General features: G+C 41.9%; 1 protein-coding gene across 1 annotated transcript in view; it reads left to right on the forward strand.

The window, feature by feature from the left end:
- The window catches only part of Fam91a1 (family with sequence similarity 91 member A1), a 43555-nt gene that overhangs the window by 16695 nt on the left and 7617 nt on the right, over positions 1-19243 (forward strand). The window contains exons 12-22 of the mRNA XM_028871880.2: positions 328-443; positions 1679-1791; positions 2077-2163; positions 3662-3794; positions 8145-8293; positions 9488-9622; positions 9814-9927; positions 14220-14292; positions 15051-15200; positions 17225-17329; positions 17833-17956. Of these exons, the coding sequence (XP_028727713.1) occupies positions 328-443; positions 1679-1791; positions 2077-2163; positions 3662-3794; positions 8145-8293; positions 9488-9622; positions 9814-9927; positions 14220-14292; positions 15051-15200; positions 17225-17329; positions 17833-17956 (1299 nt within the window). The remainder of the gene's footprint in view (positions 1-327; positions 444-1678; positions 1792-2076; positions 2164-3661; positions 3795-8144; positions 8294-9487; positions 9623-9813; positions 9928-14219; positions 14293-15050; positions 15201-17224; positions 17330-17832; positions 17957-19243) is intronic.

Below are 19243 nucleotides of genomic sequence, written 5' to 3' on the forward strand. Positions count from 1 at the left end.
AGGGTTTCTCTGTGTTGTTTTGGTGCCTGTCCTGGATCTTACTCTGTAGACCAGGCTGGCCTCAAACTCACAGAGATCCACCCGGCTCTGTCTCCCGAGTGCTGGGATTAAAGGCGTGTGCCACTGCCACCTGGCAAGTTTTAGTTATAATGCTTTCTATGTGTGTCCAAAGCAATTTGAGAATTCCTCTCAGTTTCACACTTGTATGTTGGCCTATAGTCTGGTGGATTGTTCGTAGTTGTAAGTACCAACTTGTCAATAAGTAGCTGTTTTCATGTGAGATCATTTATGTGATTTTTAAAAAGTGAATGTATTCTTCATTAATAGGAGTACTTTAGACCCACAAAAGATGCTCTTATCATGGGATGGCGGGGAAAGTAGGAGTCCTGTGCAAGAAGCTTCTTCGGCCACTGACACTGATACAAATAGTCAAGAAGACCCAGGTTAGCAGCAACTCAGTTTAACTTAGAGCTTGTCTGTAGGTCTGCCAGCTGTCCAGACACGGCCCTGCATCTCCTTTATAGCTCTGTATTAGACTTCTTACCAATATTGTGAACACTATGCTAAGTCTCGAAGGTATGATAAATAAGAATATGGCACTTGCTTTCTAGAAATTAAGTTGAGAGAGAAGGGGGTGGGGGAGAATAGCCCAAAAAAAAACAAAAAACAAACAAACAAAAACCCAAGCAATTGTGGTATTTGGGGCTGGAAAAAAAAAAAAAAAAAAAAAACCACAAAAAGACAAAACTTCTTTACATTCAGGAAGAGGCTATGGGTTAGAGTGGCTATGAGTTCACTGGCCAATGAGGGAAGGCCACTTCAGCCCAAGAGTAAGTGCAGGCTAAGCCTAGAATCTGGAGACACACAGGGTTTAAAGTTGAGGGTAGCAGGAACCTGGGGTGACCTTTCTCCTGTTCTGCCTGTTACCTGAGACACACACTGAGGAACATAGGCCTGTTGATAGTACTTACTGATTTTGGTGATCAAGAATTTTTATTTCTGGTTTTCAAGGAAATTAACTGTGCTAGTTTGCCTCTCTGTTGCTGTGATAAAATACCCTGATCAAAAGCAATTTGAGGAGGAAAGGGGTTTCTTTCCAATTTCCATCAAGAAGGGAAGGCCAGGCAGAAACTCAAGCAGGAATCTGCAGGCAGGAATTGAGAAATCTTGGAGGAATACTGCTTATCTGTTTAGTCCCCAGGCTCATGTCCAGCTACCTTTCTTATACTTCCCAGGGCCAACTGCTCGGGGTGGTACCACCCACATCAATCATTAATCAGGAAAATGCCCCCAGACTTGTCTAATGGAGATGTTTTCTCAATTGAGGTTTCTCCTTCCCCAAAGATTCTGGCTCGTGTCAAGTTGACTAACTAGGACATCAACACAAATTTAAATGACTTTTAAAGTTAAAAAAAAAATCGCCTTCATCTGATGTTAGTACATGCTTGCAGTCATAGTACTGGGAAGCTGGATGCAGGAGGATTGGAATTCAAGGCCAGTTTGTGCTACGTAGTGAGACCCTGACTCAAAGAAACTTAACTATCTTAAGACTACAATATTGCTTATATTTAATTAAGTTTGTTTGGCTATCAGACAAAGCTGAAGTAAAAAACTTAGTTCAGATGATAAGCAAAACAAAGGCTTTTGTTGACTTGCTTTCCTATTCTGACTTTTTCAGCCGACACAGCCAGTATAAGCAGTCTGGGTCTGTCCGCTGGGTATACCAAGCGCATCGCCTTCTTGTTTGACTCCACCCTTACTGCATTTTTAATGATGGGAAATCTCTCACCAGTAAGTCAAATGCTTGTTTCAATATAACGATGTTTAAAGATGCGATATCAAATCCTTCAGTACTTTATAAAAACGTCTTTACGTTCAGAGCTAGTCCTGAAAGCAGCCAACTATGTTTTACGTTCCTCAGACAGCATGAGAGTTTCCAGTGAGGGCTGCTGTTGTAGTTGGAAGAACCAGTTGCTCATGTTGTCCATCTTTTAGTTTAAAGACATTATAAAGCATAAGTAATGTCCATAGCATGAAAAGGAAAACCAGAGCTATAATATTGTGCTTCTTTTGCAGAACTTGAAGAGTCACGCAGTCACCATGTTTGAAGTAGGCAAACTCTCGGATGAGTCTCTGGACAGCTTCCTTATAGAACTGGAGAAGGTCAGTACACCAGGGCAGCACACCTGGAACTTTCCTGTTACATGCAGGGGCAGCTCTGCTGATCGGCGCCTGGTCATGTCACTACCCTATCTTATCCTGTGGTGCTCACTAGACTTCAACACAGTGAAGGACTGAATGGGTTCTGGGATTTGTAAGGAGGCAGGACTAACTCTTAGTATGAGTCGATGTGTTGAGAAATGAGTATAGACATTTTAATATGTGTAGTCTCTTTAATTTTTTTCTAACCTTTTATTTTTTTAATTTGGTGTGACTGAGGTAAGATCTGAGGCACTCTTACTTAAGTTTTTGTTCCTGTTGTTTTCAGTCTGGAAAGTATCCCTGAGTATAGTATTATGTCTGCTGTCACTGCCTCTGTTAGCATCTTGGAGACATCAGCTGTATTTGCTTGTTACTAACCCCCTTTTCCCCGGGAGCAAGCCCAGTCTCACGTGCTCTCTGTTGGTGCTTCTTTTCACTGGATGTTTGAGTCCGTCCTATGTTCTTTGCAGGCTGTATTGTCAGATCTGTTCCTTGGCTAATAGTTTTGGTAGGTTTTTGTGATTTAGTTATTTTTTGTATATTAAATGTTCTATTTAGAGAATTTGCAGTGATTTTATAATTTCTTTATGTCATAAATAGTTTTTTTTTACTATTCTATAGGATTTTTGCATTCATTACTACAAAAAATATGAAATAATACCAGTTGGTTTCATGTTTTCAATCTTTATTCCTTATTCTCCCAGATGTATTGCTAGTTATTGTTTTATTGTCTCACTGTATTTTACATTCTGATCTCTTGATTACTTCTGTATGTTTTTTGGATAAAGCAGAACTGGCTTTAGAACTTTTTCTCTTTGAATCATACAGAGGACAAAGAGCTTATAAAATGTGCTGTTTAGCAGTTGATTCAGTTGTTGAAATTGTTATACGTGGCGTCCTTCCCATCATCTTCATAGATGTCCTACAGTAGGAACTATCTTAGTCAGTGTTCTATTGCTGTGAAGAGACACCATGACCATGGCAACTCTTGTAAAGGAAAACATTTCATTGAGGGACTGCCTTACAGTTCAGAGGTTCAGTCCGTTACCATCACGGCAGGGAGCATGGCGGCGTGCAGGAAGAGGTGGTGCTGGAGGAGTAGATGAGTCCTACATCTTGCAGATAACAGGCAGTCGACTGCGACACTGGACGGTGTCCTGAGCATAGAAAACCTCAAAGCCTGTCCCCACACTTCCTCCAGCAGGGCCACACCACCTAATAGTGCCACTCCCTTTGAGCCTATGGGGGCCAGATACATTCAAACTACCACAGGAACTAATTCAAAATTGGTCTAGGCGATTTGTTTCAGTATTTCCTGGGCAAGTTTTTGAATTACTTTTTTGTTGTTGTTTGGGGGTTTTGTTTTGTTTTTGTAGTATCTTTATACACATGTTACATGATTTTAGTAGGTGGCATGAGAGTGGTATTTTTAAAAACATTCTGTTTCCTCTTGGTTTAGGTTCAGAGCACTGGAGAAGGAGAAGCACAGAGATACTTCGATCACGCGCTGACTCTGAGGAACACCATCCTCTTTCTGCGTCACAATAAAGATCTGGTTGCTCAGACTTCGCAGTCCGACCAGCCCACCTACGGTATGAAAATCCACTTGATTGTGAAGCCCCGACTGTGAACATCTTTTCCAGACTTGAAGCAGACCACGCTCCCCATTTCATCAGCGTGCTTTCAGACATTTCGTAGCTAGCAGATGGGATCTATAGCTAGAAGCTCGCTCTCTGAATGTCCTTGTCACGGTCGCTTACCTTCCTTGGCTTTCTTTTTCTTTTCCTGTACTGCTGACAGTCGTATTTAAATCTGCTTAGACTTAGTGTTCCTACAGGAAGCTGCTGGTCTTCCATTTCAGTAGATGGCCAACACAAACAGACTCAGCTCCGTGGCGTGGTTTGGAGGTCCTCATCTCAATGCTTTGTCTGGACAGTCTTCTTTTTTCCCCTTACACATCGTTTATGGTTTCCATTCTGTGTGTGTGAACTTCTGTTTCTCAGTGTCTGTATGTTTCTTGTGCCTTTCTTCGTTTTGTTTGCTTGTTTCGTCCTATTCCAGTTTGTTTTTAATTTTACTTTATTATTGTTTTAAGATGCCTGTTTGCACACTAGTGAGAGGAAAAAGAAAGGGTGTAGATTTGGGTGGGTAGGGAGTTGGAGGGCAAACTGTAATCAGAACATATTATATGAAAAAAATCTATTTAAAAAAAGGCATCTTTCCAGTATCATCAGTATAGGTTAGACATAAAATCCACTATTTGTAATTTGGTAGCCTAGTACTTTGGAAAGATTTGGAAACTACATTTATAGATGAGCAATAATAGTTATAAAAATCTTAGAAAGCTCTCCAGTTGCTGTGAGCTTTGGGCTTATAGTTCCCTGCCCTAATGTACATTAAGTACATTTCATAGTTGGTACTGATAACGTTGACTTTTGCCTGAAGGTTAAGAAACCCCTCACCCCTTTGTGTTTTGGAAAACAGCTTACTTAAGGACCATCCTTTCCCCACACAACTTACGTGAAATTTCTGTGTTCCACCCCTGTTCATGTCTGACAAGGCCAAGACAGATCTCCTGGGTTCTCTTTCTTTGCCTCCTAAGAAATGGACTGAATTGCTTCCCATCTGATCAGTCAGAACAAGATGTTTGTTGGTCAAACTGTAGTAGGCTTCTTTGCCAATTCCAGGCTCCCAGAGTTCACACTGACTCACACCTTACAGTACAACATTCTCTAGTCTACTGTTCTGTACCTCATCTCTTCACACCACTTCTTACCACTTTGTTTGTGCCCTGAATATCCACTCTGTAAAGACCTTAGGTCACTGTTACATTAGTCTATTACAGCTGGGCTCCGGGCCCTGCAGTCCTTTTCAGCAAAGTCTTTCCTAAAGACTAACGTTTTTCTTGGATTTTTCTCAGGAGTGTCTTTCGTACAGTTTCTCACGGTACAATGTCAATCTCTTTGGCCTTTGTAATGGTATCTTTTCCTTTCTCTCCCTTCCCCAAGCCTGCTGACTTGTGTCGTTTTACTCCAGGCTGCAGCCTCTGCCCCAGCAGTGTCACTTGGTAGAGGGCGTTTCTGCTGACCCTGCACTCTAGCCGTTGTATCTGCCTGGTGTAGACCAGTGTAGACCAGGTGCTGTCCCCACAACCAACCGTACACTCCGTCCTTCCACTAGACCTCAGACCTTAGGCTCTTTAGAATAGGATTCCACTGAAAAGCAGCAAGAATAGGAATAATCTTTCAGCACGGAATTTGGGAATAAGTTGTTTATCATGACCTTGGCTTGCTATTCAGGGCTTATTAGAAATACAGCTGTTGTGTTAAAGCAACTTCTGCTATGTCTGTGTCCCGCCCACTGGCTGATGGATAATGTTGATAGCCTTCACAGTGCTTTCTTTCCTCTTCAAGGACAGATCCAGGCTAGGAAACGCTAGACCAAGTGATGCTCATTTTTTTTTTTTTTTTTTTTTTTTTTTTTTTTTTTTTTTTTTTTTGGTTTTTCGAGACAGGGTTTCTCTGTGTAGCTTTGCGCCTTTCCTGGAACTCGCTTTGGAGACCAGGCTAGCCTCGAACTCACAGAGATCCGCCTGCCTCTGCCTCCCGAGTGCTGGAATTAAAGGCGTGCGCCACCACCGCCCGGCAAGTGATGCTCATTTTCTAGAGGATTTGGAGTCTGGACCCATGTGCTGTTCATCTGCCTCTTGATGATGATATTAATTTGCTCACCTAGTTAATGTGTCACCCGATTCCTTCATGATGAGGCTATTTTTTTTTCCTCAACTAAAAGGAAATCTATGGGAGATACTTGAAGACCTTGCAAGCATACTGCTTCTCTTTTGTCTCCCTGAGATTCAGCATCAGCAGTGACTCTTTCTCCACTATAGTTGTTGCAAGTTGGTCATGTTCCCTACTCACCTCCATATTTAACAGTTCTCTCAGTGATTTGTCGTCATTACTGTCTTGGTTATTTCTGTACTTCTCATTTTACCCTCGAACTGGTTTTTGTTTCCTTGTGACATAACTCCATTCCCACTCCACCCCCCCCCCCCCAATAATACCTTATGTGTAACAAAACAGTACAGCCTGATGTTACTCTATACTTATTAAGCAGTCTCCTAGGAAACGGCTTTTTGCGTTGGGGGGGTGGGGGCAGGCGCGGGCTGCATGAACACTCATGTGTGAGAGCCCAGGGTCCTGCTTGGGGCATCTTGGTCCTCTCAGTAGTCTGTACACTTCCTTAGATGCATTCTTATTTGAAGGGGCAAGTGGTTCACTGATTCTCTGAAGTTAGTTTCAGTGTTAAGTGTGTCCTTTAGAGAGCAATAGGATTTTTTGAAGTGTGTGTGTGTGTGTGTGTGTGTGTGTGACAGAGAGAGAGAGAGAGAGAGAGAATGATTGATTGATTGATTGATTGAGGGCTTGAGTGTGTTGATCATACACATGGAGGCCAGAGGCCAGATTTTCAGGAGTCATTTCTGTCCTTTTGTGGGCTCTGGGGCTCAGACTCAGGTAGTCAGTCAGGCTTATGCAACAGGTAGTGTGTTGCTGGAGAACTCAGGAGAGAGGGTATGAAGGCGCGGGAATCAACAGCACAGACCCCAGGAGTCAAGTAAAAGGCAACCAGCAGACTCAGTTTTTCAGCAATGGGGAGATCCTTATATACCCTCCTCATAGCACCCAGGCTGTGTCCTGATCTGGTGACATTGTGTGGTCTCCCCTCATTGGGTAGGCATGATCAGGACCTCTGACAGTGCCTGTTGCTAGGCCCTCAGGCAGACTCCAGATTGGCTCATCTAGGCCTTTTGCTTCCTACAGTACTGTTCATTATCTGCATAGCTATCTCTCCAGCCCAGAGAGCAATAGGATATTCTGTTTTCCAGAGGACTAAGGGCAGTGGGTTGTTTAAGATGCATATTGAATCCCTGTCTTATGGATCAGCAATTTAGGGTGCAAATTTCTAACTGAGGAATGCTTAACTTTATGCTAGAATCAGATCTGGGCTGTAATTTTCTCTAGTTCAGTGGCTCTCAACCTTCCTAATGCTATAACCCTTTAATACAGCTTCTCTTGTTGTGGTGACCCTCAACCATAAAATCATTTTTATTGCTACTTCAGAACTGTAGTTTTGCTGCTGTTAATGAATGGCAATGTAAATATCTGTGTTTTCTGATGGTCTTAGGCAACCCCATGAAAGGGTCATTCAGCCCCCAAAGAGGTTGAGACCTACAGATTGAGAACTACTGCTCTAGAGATTGCAGTCTGGGGGAGAGAAGGACACAGCTTTCCTTGACATTTTGGCTCTCAGAATTTACTGCAGAGTGCTTGGGATGGGAATGGAATGAACAGTATGGTTCCTAAAAGAGAATCTAAAGAAGCTCTACTAGAAGACAGCTCTTTCTAGACCAGAAACTTCAGTTTTAAATTTTAAAAATGTCTTTATGTCTTGTTACAAATTTGGTACTTTGTAGTAGTTATTGTACCTTTAAAAAATAGTAAGTCTTGATACAGCATCCTCGGGGCCTGCATAAGTCTGCACCAGGTTTCTGTGTATATATTATGGCTTCCAGTTTAGTGTTTTTATGGGATTCCTGAGTGTGCAAATGAGTGGGTCTCTGATTCTTGTGCCTTTTCTTGGGCTCTTTTTGTTCTTTTTGTCTTGTTCAATTCCAGTGTGATAGTTTTTGTTTTATTGTGTTTTATTGCTATCTCTTAGAAGCCCATTCTTTTCTAACAAGAGACAGAAAGGGAGTGGGTCAGGATGGGAGGGGAGTTGGGGAGAAACTGGGAGGAGCAGGAGTGGAAACCAGTATTATGTGAGGAAAGACTCTATTTTCAGTAAAAGGAAAAAAATAAGTCTTAAGGCAGCGATCACCAGTTTATCTTCAACATTTTTGTTTCACACGGTCAAGCCTCCTTGTGTGCTTAATTGTGACTTAGGTTTTCCCCTGGATCTCTTGCGTTGCGAAAGTCTTCTTGGTTTGGACCCAGCGACCTGCAGCAGAGTTCTAAACAAAAATTACACACTGCTTGTCTCCATGGCACCTCTTACCAATGAAATCCGGCCAGTCAGCAGCTGTACCCCTCAGGTAATGACTCACTTGGGGGATACAGATGGGAATGTGGTTATTTCATTAAGGAAACAGGTCAGTTTTCTATTGCCAGATGCTGCTGTCAAATTCAGGTTGTGAAGTGTAATTGGTATATTTAGCTTGTGCATCATTAAGTGACTCGTGACACATTAGATTAAAAATTATTCATGTGAAGTATTTTAAGAGAACATTTTGAATGCTCCAGAAAGCAAGCTTGGATGAATTTAATTAGGAAAATATCAGCTATTTCAGGAAAGTAGAGTTGTGATGCTAAGTTAGCTGAGAAGAGAAGATGGACTTTGTAAGCTAGAGCTTCGTGGTCAACCGCAGACCTCGTCAGAATGACTGCTGGTCTTTGCTTGTGAAGAATAAGTGAGATATGTGTCTTTATATACTCAGCAAGGAAGATGTACTTGTGACATTTTTCAGAGAGTGGAAGTTATACAGCTGTGCAGTGGTCTATCCTGCCTTAATACTTGGTGTAAGAAGAGAGGAGGGGATTTTGACACCAAATTTGTTTTTGCTGCCTGTGTGTCCTAGTTGACTCAGATCTCTCAGCCCTATGACAAAATTTTGGTCTTGTGTTAACTGCAGTGGTCCTAGATTGGCTTTTAACTAAGCTTTTGTATAATTCTTTGCACCCCCTGCTATTTAACTCAGTGTGTTCTCACAGTAGAGATCTATGAACTGTCTGCACAATGGGAAAATGGATAGAGGGAACATCATCCTTTTTTTGAAAAATAACATGATTGATGATGATGATGATAATAATAATAATAATAACAATAACTACTACTGTAATGTGGAGCTTATTTGCCAGGCACTACTTTAAGCAACTGTACAACATTTTCATGTGGTAGCTACTTTCTTGTGTTTCTGTAGATGGAGCAAATGAGGCACAGAGTAAGGAACTTTGTTAAGGTGATGTGGCTGGAGGGATGGAGCCTAGACTCAGAGGCTGTCCACTCCACAGTTGAGTTTCTTAACGGTGTAGTGATACGGTGTGTCCTCTTAATACCGGTATGAAAAGAAAACTATTTTACTGGATTAATTAATTAATCTTCATAAGGATAATAGCAATTAAAATACGTATGAAGCATTTTCTACTTAGAAGATTATACTTGGTCATTTGTGAAATTTGACTCTTTGGATAAGTATTATAGCTTTATCTTACCTATTTTATGGCTATAGCATATTGGACCAGCTATCCCAGAAGTGAGTTCTGTCTGGTTTAAATTGTATATTTACCATGTCACGGGGCAAGGACCACCATCTCTATTGCTGTCCAAAGGTACAAGACTTCGGAAACTGCCGGATATATTCCAGGTATGTATGTGGGGTGTGCTCCTCCTTTGTGTTCCATTCTGTTCAGGATTGAACCCAGGGCCTTCTGCATGCTGGGCAAGCACTGTGAGCTGTTTAAGGGAAAACAGAAAGTACTTGGTAGTGTTAAGTCACTTTCTTAATTTTTCCCTTCTCTAGAGTGCCATTTCATGTGTTACTTGTCCTTCCCATAGGGTTATGATCGGTTACTTATAACCTCTTGGGGCCATGATCCCGGGGTAGTTCCTACGTCAAACGTGCTCACAATGCTGAATGATGCTTTAACACATTCTGCAGTGCTAATTCAGGTATGTTTTGTCTCGTTTGCAGCAAAGTAAATTTAGGTTTCTTATCACTTGTATCACACCATCCAAATGCAGCTGAATTGTAGTCAGATAACATTTACTTCAAAGTTGAGTTCTAAGGACTCGGGTCTGCCAGACCATTTTTGTGGGAGTGGTAGAGCAAAGTGGACGGTGAATTTGGACCACACTTTAATTGAAGTCTCACTGTTAACTGCAAGTCTTTTGTTTTTTAAATAACTTGTTGATCTGTAATTCATGTGGTATAAGTAAGCAGTTTAAATTGTACAATTCAGTGGTTTTTAGTTTCTTTCCTGATTTGTGTAGCTGTCAGCAACTCAACGTTAGAATATTTTTGTCTGCTCAGGAATGAACGGTATTCTGTTCCTCTGTTTTCCCTCTAACCCCCTTCCCCCATTCTTCCTAAACCTAAATAACATACTATTTCTACATTTACATAGCTTAGTCTGGACATTTTATGTCTATGGCCTTTGATGTGCTGGATTTTGGACATGTTGGGGATCAGGCAATCGAAAATATTCTGAAATTCAACTGAGAGGCTGCAGGAGAGATGACTGAAGTGTCAGCCTCAGCAGATAGGTGGTAGCTGAATTCTTGAGAAAATGAAGTTAGTCAGGGGGACGGTGTGGTAGGGAAGTGATAGGAGGTGACAAACAGATGTGTTGGACCTGGACTTTAGTGAGACTGTCCAAATTCACTAGTCATGGTTCCACTAATGATTGATTGCTGTCTCAGACAAGGTAAATGACCTCTCTGAGTTCCAGTGGCTCTAGCTGTCTGCTGGAGATGATAGGAACCCCTGTCTTTCTCAGGGTGTTGAAGGAATTGGCTGAGATGAGACTTGTCATAAAGTGCTTTGCACTGAGCCTGACAGGGGCAGGTGTGAGGGTGTCGTGTGTGGTGGTGGTGATAGGTCAGGCAGCTATGGGCATTGCTTCCTCTCTTGGGACTGTTGTGTCCACTCACTTCTATAAAGTGAGGGTGATTGCCAAGGTCCATTCTGCACGTAATAGTTAATAAGTCAGGGCAAATCATAGGGATTGTGTTGTTGTTGTTGTTGTTTTGGTATCATAAATATGAATAGGAAAAGATGGGTTTATTAGTGACTTTCCTCTTTGCTGCAACAAAGTACCTGGCCAAAGCAACCTGAAGAGGTTTGTTGTGGCTCACAGCATGAAGGGAAGTCCATGGCGGAGGGGGAGATGGGGTAGCAGAGTAGGAGGCTGACGCTGCATGAGTGAGAGGTGAGTGCTTGTTCGCATGGGCTGTGGCTTCCCACCTCTGACCCTCGGTGGCTCTGTGCTTCCTCACGTCCTGTCATGTTGGTTAGAAACTGTCACTGCAGGGAAATCAGCAGATGACACCTGCTGGGAAAGTGTCTGTTCACAGATCTGCTCTTGTTAGGAAAGAACACCTCCTTTATGGAGAAGCTTCCCTTGTTAGAATTTGAGAAATACTACAATTAAGATTTTTAATAGAACTACAATTTTACTTACAACTTTCTAGTTTCGGATTAAATCATAAATATCTGTGGAGTAGATGAGACATTTGTCAGAAACACATTATGAGCTGTTTAAATGAGAGTGATTTCATACTAGTGTGGTTGTGTATCGAGTGTGATTTCTTGGTTCTATCACCCATACCTCCTTCCTCTCTGTAGACTTTCTGCCGCCCACTCCCTTTCCTTCACTCTCTTCCTTTGTGTGTCATTTTGAGGCAGGGTCTCACATAGCCCTGGCTGGCCTTGAACCTGAGGTGAGCCACTTTTCTCTGCCTCCCAATGCTGGGGTTCCAGGCAAATGCACCAATTTCAGTTTGCTTTTCTGTTACTATGATAAAACACACTGACCAAAAGCAGCTTGGGGGAGCCGGGGTTTATTTGGGTTCCACTTTAGGTCACAGTCTGAGGAAAATGGGGGCAAGAACAAAAGCAGGAACCATAGAGGAACACTGAGTACTGACTTGTTCGCTGTCCTATGCTCAGCAAGCTTTCTTACACAGCCCAGCCACCCACAGTGGGCTGGGCCTGCCTGCATCAATTAGCGGTTAGTAGAAGGCCCCAGTCTGCTGCAGGCTGTCCCTCACTTGAGGGTTCCTTTTCCTAGGTGACTTTATGTTGTGTCATTGATAATAAAAATTAACCAACACAACCCCACACCCAACTACATCAGTATTTCTTGAGTTTAAGTAACAGGTCTTCTTTAAGGGTATATAAAAATGTATATATCCTCAATATTTACTTCACTTCTTCATTATAATAATGCTGGATATATGTGAACATAAAAATTAAATTATTCATGTTTATTGTCTTATACCACTGTAAACTCTGGTTACTAAAGACAAAATTTTCAAACAAATTTAAATGATTAATTGAATGTGGTAGTTGAATAATTTGTAATGTGAGAGAATGAGTTTTTTAAATAATATTTTTATTCTTTGAGAATCTCATACAATATTTTTGAGCATATTCATCTCTTGTACCTTCTCCTAGATCCAACCCACCTCCCTACTCACCCTACTTCATATTCATTCTCTCTCTTCCTCTCCAGCCCTCTGAGTTCATCTTATGTTGTCCGACTGCTCCCAGCTGCGGAGCCTGCTCTGGAGTATGGTCGGCACACCAGTGTCTCTCCCTTGGCAGTTACTAAATGCCAATAGCCCTTCCCCCAGGGGTGGGACTTGATGCCCATCTACCTTCCTCATGCTAGCATTTCTGTCTTCCTTGAGTTCGATTGGATCTCTCCCGTGCTGTCACAAATTGCTGTGACTTCCTGTGTGCAGCTGCCCTGCTGTGTAAGGAAAGCACCGTTTGCCTGAAGTCATCCGACCCCCTTTTCACAAAGATCGCGGAACCTTGAAGGGAGGGCTGTAATATGTATGTCCCATTTAGGGCTGAGCAATCTCAAGTCTTTATTCTCTCACACTGGCCAGTTGAGACTCTCCATGTTGATTGTCATCTACTGCAAGAAGTTGTTTCTCTGATGAGGGTTGGGAGATGGGTTGATCTGTCTATAGGTATTGCGTTGTTATTAGGAGTTGTTTTAGTACTAATAATCATTTAGTAGAATAATAGTTCACTCCTAGGGTCTATGACCTTCCTGTTCTCTTGGCTACGTTAACAGTGCCAAGAGATTCATTTCATGAAGCAGGCCTTAAATCGGGTCAGAAAATGGTTGGTTACTTTGTGACAGACACTGTCGCACCAGTGGGCACATGTTGCCAGGCAGCTGTTACTGTAGCTCACGGGATTCACAGCTGGGTGAGGAGGTTTTGGTGTTGGGCACTTTCAGTACTTTGAAAGGTAGCCATAGAGCTGAAGCTTCTAGGTCTGTACCTACTTGCTTTCTCAATGTTCCGTGGTTCAAGTAAGTGGTGGCTTCAGCAGTAGGGTCTCACTGTCCGTTTCTGGAGGGTAACCAAGAGCATTGGCAGTAGCTTGTTAGGTTTGGGGGTCTTTGGGATACCACTAGCCAACAACTCAGAAAGAAGTAACTCATCTTGGTTCTGGAGATGGGGGACAAACAGGACACCACCAGAGGAAATGAGTTTTAAATGTTTTGAGTCAATGATGTATTCACACAGTACAGAAATAAAGCTGTTAAGAGAGGCACAGGGCAATGTCTCTTTCCTTTTCATCCTCTCTACCTAGTTGCCAATCTGTCTCTCAACCAAGATGATCCAGTTTAGCTTTAGCTCTATCCTGTCTGCAGACGCAAGCTAGATGACCCTGGGCTTCTTTTTTTGTTGATTAGAGATCCAGTTGAGATTATAGAGAGTTCTTTCCTTTCTGTAGCTGAACTGAAAATACATTCCATAATTTATCGACCAATCCTCTATTGTGAGGCGTTTTGGTTGATTCTGGTGTATGGAATTATTAGCAGGTATCTTTGAAAGCATATCCTTTCCTTGTAGGAGTTTGAGTTTTTTATCCCAGTTAGTCTTTGCCTTTCCGTTTCTCTCAGAACTACGGTTGGGATGTGAGCATGTGTACTTCAATCCTTACTTGGCTCAGGCCTGTCTGGTTTGCCTGTTATAATAGTCAGCCTTCTTCTTTCTTTTTCTTTTCATATGTTCAGTTTGAAAAATATTGTCCAAGAAGTTAACAAACAGATAAGATTCCTTGCTGGAAAAAAAAACTACAGAATTATCAAAGGAATTTTGATGGAATATCATTGTAGAATGTGCCATGATATAGCACAATTTTATTTATTGTCTTCAGTTATTGGAAATGTTGATTTCTCATACTCTTTTCCACTTGCGTTTCTTTCTGTTTGTAGGGACATGGTTTGCATGGGGTAGGAGAGATTGTCCATATACCGTTCCCATTTGATGAAGCAGAGCTGCAAGGAGGTACCTTTTGAATTCTATCCATTTGACTTTATCGTTATTCCTGTCAGTCATTGGTGGAAAATGACAGGAAGTGAGTTCTTAAAAAATTTAATTCTGTGTTTTTACCCTTTGCTGTTAAAAGAGTTGGCAGAAGGGAGTTTTCAGTTATGTGACTTTCTGCCAGTGAATTGTTAGACAGCCAGTTAGACTGTTGAAAGAGTGCCGTGTGTGTGCCTTTGAGATGAAGAGAGTAAGTGTGTGCTTTTCTAGATGGAAGAGTTTCTGTATGTGGAGCCTTTTAGTCCTTTCCTTTTATTGTTGGTTTATTTGAAGATTGGGAGAGAAGACAAGGCATCAGGAACCATTATGCTTAGAGAGTATAACCCACCTTCTTTTTCAGAGTACTCAAGACAAAGTTTGTGATGTGTGCACTTGGTTCCGCATGTGTGCGTGCGTGCATGTGCATGTGTGTGTGTGTGTGCAGATGACGTTGTCCTCTAGTCCTCCATTTCTTCTAAATTCTAAGGACAAAATATTTGTTTTGAAGATGCCAGACACCGACATCAGGATCTTTCACTTTTCAAAATGTCAAGAACTAATTAGCAGGAGCTTGTGTGTATTATTTATTAAAGGGGGGGGGTATCCTCTTATATTTTTTTCATTGAAATCAACTTGGTTTAATGTGTGAAAGTAATTTAAAATAGTAAAATGTGAGTTAGTTTTTGGTGCTGTGTCGCATGATAACACTCCATTAACGTGCTGTTGCTGGTTTGTTCTAGAGTTTAGCCGTGCCAGCATGGGTGTCCATAAAGCACTGCAGATCTTGAGGAACAGAGTGGACTTGCAGCATTTCTGTGGCTATGTCACCATGCTGAATGCTTCTAGCCAGCCTGCAAGTCGGAAGCTCAGTGACGCTTCTGATGAGAGAGGTCAGTCACCAGTTGGGTTCTCTGAAACAGCTGAGTTTGAGTTTAGCACTGTCTTTACGTGTAAACCCCAGCAAACCTCCGTGGGAATGTTTTCATGAAGAAATAAGAATGTGACCTTATGGGATACAGAACTGCTGCTGGCTCAGCCTTTTACCAGTGCAACTATGTTCATAGACTTTGAATCAAGGTAACTTTAGGAGTGATGATTTCAAAACCCACGCCATTTTGTAAAAACATTTCCGAAATAGACTTACTAATTTGCAGATTCCATGAATTATATTGAGTCATTTCTTTCCCCTCTTCTTTCTTCTTTAAAACACATTATTGTTATTTTATGTGCACATGTATATGTGCACTGTAGCTGGGTGCCTGGGGAAGCCAGAAGAGGATGTTGGTTCCTGTGGAATTGGAGTTAGAGGCAATTGTGAGTCTATGTAGGTGCTTGGACTCGAACCGAGGTCAGATCCTGATAGCTGGCATTTTTCTTGTGAATATGTACCCGGGTTCACTAAACCTCTCTCCAGCCTCTTTCTAGTTCTCGATTTTGTTTGGATCTTGATACCTTAAAGCACAGGTTACAGCCATTTCCTGTGTGGCCTTCCTTCCTCCTTCCATCTCTGGGCTGTCCTGTGTGTCCGTAGCAGACTAGCTCTTGGTTTGCAGTTGTTTCTGCTCTGACATGGGAGAGTGTTTATAGCTTTGTGCGCCATGGTACCAGCTCTGATCCTCCAACTCTGAAAGTGACTGTCACTGGTCGTCTGTATTTCATGCTTTCAGTTTGAAATTCCCAGAAAATGGGCTTAGTAGTCAGCCAGTGAACTGGGTTGGCTCCCATTTAGTGTCACTGTACTACAGGTCAGTTCTTTAAGACATGTGTTCCACAGACATTTAAACAGCAATTAACTATTTTAAGTCCTGGGACTGTTTAATTTTTTAAGTCTAAAGCGTAAAACCTCAGTAGGGAAGATAAATGAATCTGCCTGCTCTGCATAGTTAAAAGGCTGAGAGGGGACAGGGGACTGCTTAGAATCCACATGGGAGATGGAAAAGGTGCCATGGGGAATGCATCTTAGAGAAGGCAAAGTTGGAACAGAGCTTTGAAAAGTGAGAAGTTAGCCAAAAGATGGTTGCTTTTTTGTTTTTGTTTTTGTTTTGAAAAGGTAATTAGAAAGCAGAAAACAGCCGGGTGGTGGTGGTGGTGGCGGCACATGCCTTTAATCCCAGCACTCGGGAGGCAGAGGCAGGCAGATCTGTGAGTTGAGGCCAGCCTGGTCTACAGAGCGAGCTCCAGAACAGGCACCAAGAGAAACCCTGTCTCGAACCCTCCCCCGCCCCCCCCCCAAAAAAAGCAGACAATAGTGTGGCTCATTTTAGACAAAACAAAGGAGTTGTTGGTGAATAGATGAGTCCAGAAGGTGGCTAGGGGATCTCATGTTGCTGAAAGATAGAGGGATTCAGAAAAGAATTTTGAAGACTGCTCAGACTGCAATGCGTATTTTCCTGGACGTGGGGATGGTTTTAGAAATGATGGAAGTGGCCATCCGAACTTGTGTTCTGCTTTGTGACTTTGGATTTTTTTTATCTCATGGTTGATTTTTGACCTTGGGAAATTTTACACACATGGTAAGATCCTTCGTGTTGATGGCTATCGATCCTTTTCACATTCACAAACTTATCTCTAGACATTTGTCAGGTGTCTGCTGCTTAAGCCAAAGACAACTGTTAGCCTGTTTCCCATTTTTTAAATCATTTGATGAGAAGGGAGAAAGAGTAAGTGACGTATCTGTGAGGTATAACATTTGGCCGCAGCTTTCTTTAGATTGTGTGGCTGACTGTAGAGAGCAGTTGTATCTTGGACTGCCCTTAACAGATCTTTCTTTTTCTTCTTCTTTTTTTATTGTTTGATAATTAATTTTTTTTATTTTTCTGTCATTGTTTCCTGAAGTCCCCTTTGTGCTAAGACTTACTGATAATTTTTGCTGAGTACTCGAATCCTCAGTGTTTTATATCCTTTAAATTATCAGGTGAGGCTGATTTGGCTTCTGGTTCAGATGTCAATGGGAGTACAGAGTCATTTGAAATGGTCATTGAGGAAGCAGCTACAGATTTGGCAATAAAACAAAACTCTGGTAAGATGTTAAAAAATCTTTTTGCAACTTTTTAGGTTCCTTTGTGGGGCTTAGCTCTTCCGTTGAGCGGTTTGCATGTTGTTTTATTATTTCCAGTGGAGTTTTGTGTTAATATGGTTCTTCTAAGAAACATGTTCATGCACTTAGAGTGATTGAAGTAATATAAAGTACTGCTGAGGATAATGAGTTCAGTTTCATTGTTTGTATGATAAATACTCCATTCATTTTATCATCTTGCAGATGTCCTCTTCTACTCCTTTTGAGCAAGTTATTACCTGGAACATTTAATGAAAAGCTGTCTATCTTTTCCCCAGACACATGTACATAATCAAAAGACACGCTCTTCCACTTTGAGATTGATGGCCCTGTTTAAGTCCATCCCTGCTTGAACTCACTAGGGGGTGCCATGAGGGTGGGAGGGCCCTAGGCCTCAGTTTGGAAGACCTTGCTGCTCATACAGAATATGTAAGTGTATAGTCTGAAGCTGTCTGTGTTCTTATTAGGGGCCACAGCAGAAGCAGATTGGGTTCCTCTTGAGCTGTGTTTTGGAATTCCTTTGTTCAGTTCTGAATTAAACCGGAAAGTTTGTCAGAAAATAGCTACACATGGCCTTTGCAGAAAAGAGAGGTAAGGACTTGTGATCTTCATCCGTTTTTAAGTTGTCATTGATGTTGCTCTGCTTTGCGCCTTTGTTAATTCACACATTGTCCTAGATAGGATTTCTGTTGCTGTGAAGAGACACAAAGAGTGGTTTGGAAGAGAGATACCCTCAAAGTCCCCCTTTTAAACTTAGGAAAACAAAGTTGGCCAGCAGATCAACTTAAATCATTTGACTTAATGGAGTTTAGATAGGAAAGTGTTCAACTGATAATGTCAACAACCATTCTCTGAAATAGCCTGTCAGAATAAAAGTCTAAATATTAGTTTGGGGCTGAAACCGTCCATTACTTACTCTCTGCACCCTCTGCAGCCGTGAATCTTGGCATGCACCATTGTTCCCTGGAAAGAGAAGCTTCTGTGATTATAAGGCTGGAGTGCGTGTCTGTGGTTTAAGCATAACTGTTAGAGCATCCTGACACTCTCAGTTTGCTAAACAGTAGTCGCTCTTCTCTAACGCCTCTGCTTTCTTCTGCCATGGTTTGTGACCAGATTTGTAACAACAGGGATGCTCTAAAGGTTCAAGGAATGTTGAAGAAGAGGGGCTGAATATAAAATACCATCTCCTGGGCAAGACACAGCCATTGTAATCACAAGTGATAGCAGAGCATTGTGGGTGCCTGCACTGTTTCTGTAGAAGGATGGGCTGGCTCATCAGCAGTCAAGCACAGATGGAGGAGGAGCAGAGGGGGTCCCACGCTTCACTGTTGGACTGTTCACTGCTGATAGATTCAGGGAGAGGGAAGCATTGCCTTCAGTTGTGTACCAGGTGGCGGCCCCTCCAGGCACCAGTGTATAGTTAGGATTCAGTGCTTACACAGGTGGCTTTAGGTAAACTTAATGGGTCACCAAAGTCCTGAAATTGGGAAAGGAACAGGTAGGGATGAGAGGATTGGGAAGGATGGGAAGGAGATGAGTGAGGGATGGGTGGAGAGTAATCAGAATGCAGTGTGTGTGTGTGTGTGTGTGTGTGTGTGTGTGTGTGTGTATGTATATACACACACATTTCTAATAACAACCATTTTTTTAAAAGTGTAAGTACTATGAAACTTCAGAGATTTTGTCCCTGTAATTTGTACTAATTTATATATCTGGAAAGTTATGTATGGGTAGGTTGTGTTAAATGTGCCAGATATTTTTATTAGCTTGTTTTATTTAATATTTATATGTATTAACAATTTAAGTAGATCTCTTGGAAAAAAATAACTTCAATTTTGGTTATATAAACCCTGCTCCTTGTACCAACTTATGTCTTGG

Source organism: Peromyscus leucopus, chromosome 20 (genome assembly GCF_004664715.2).
Source record: "Peromyscus leucopus breed LL Stock chromosome 20, UCI_PerLeu_2.1, whole genome shotgun sequence".
In the NCBI taxonomy this organism is placed as follows: domain Eukaryota; kingdom Metazoa; phylum Chordata; class Mammalia; order Rodentia; family Cricetidae; genus Peromyscus; species Peromyscus leucopus.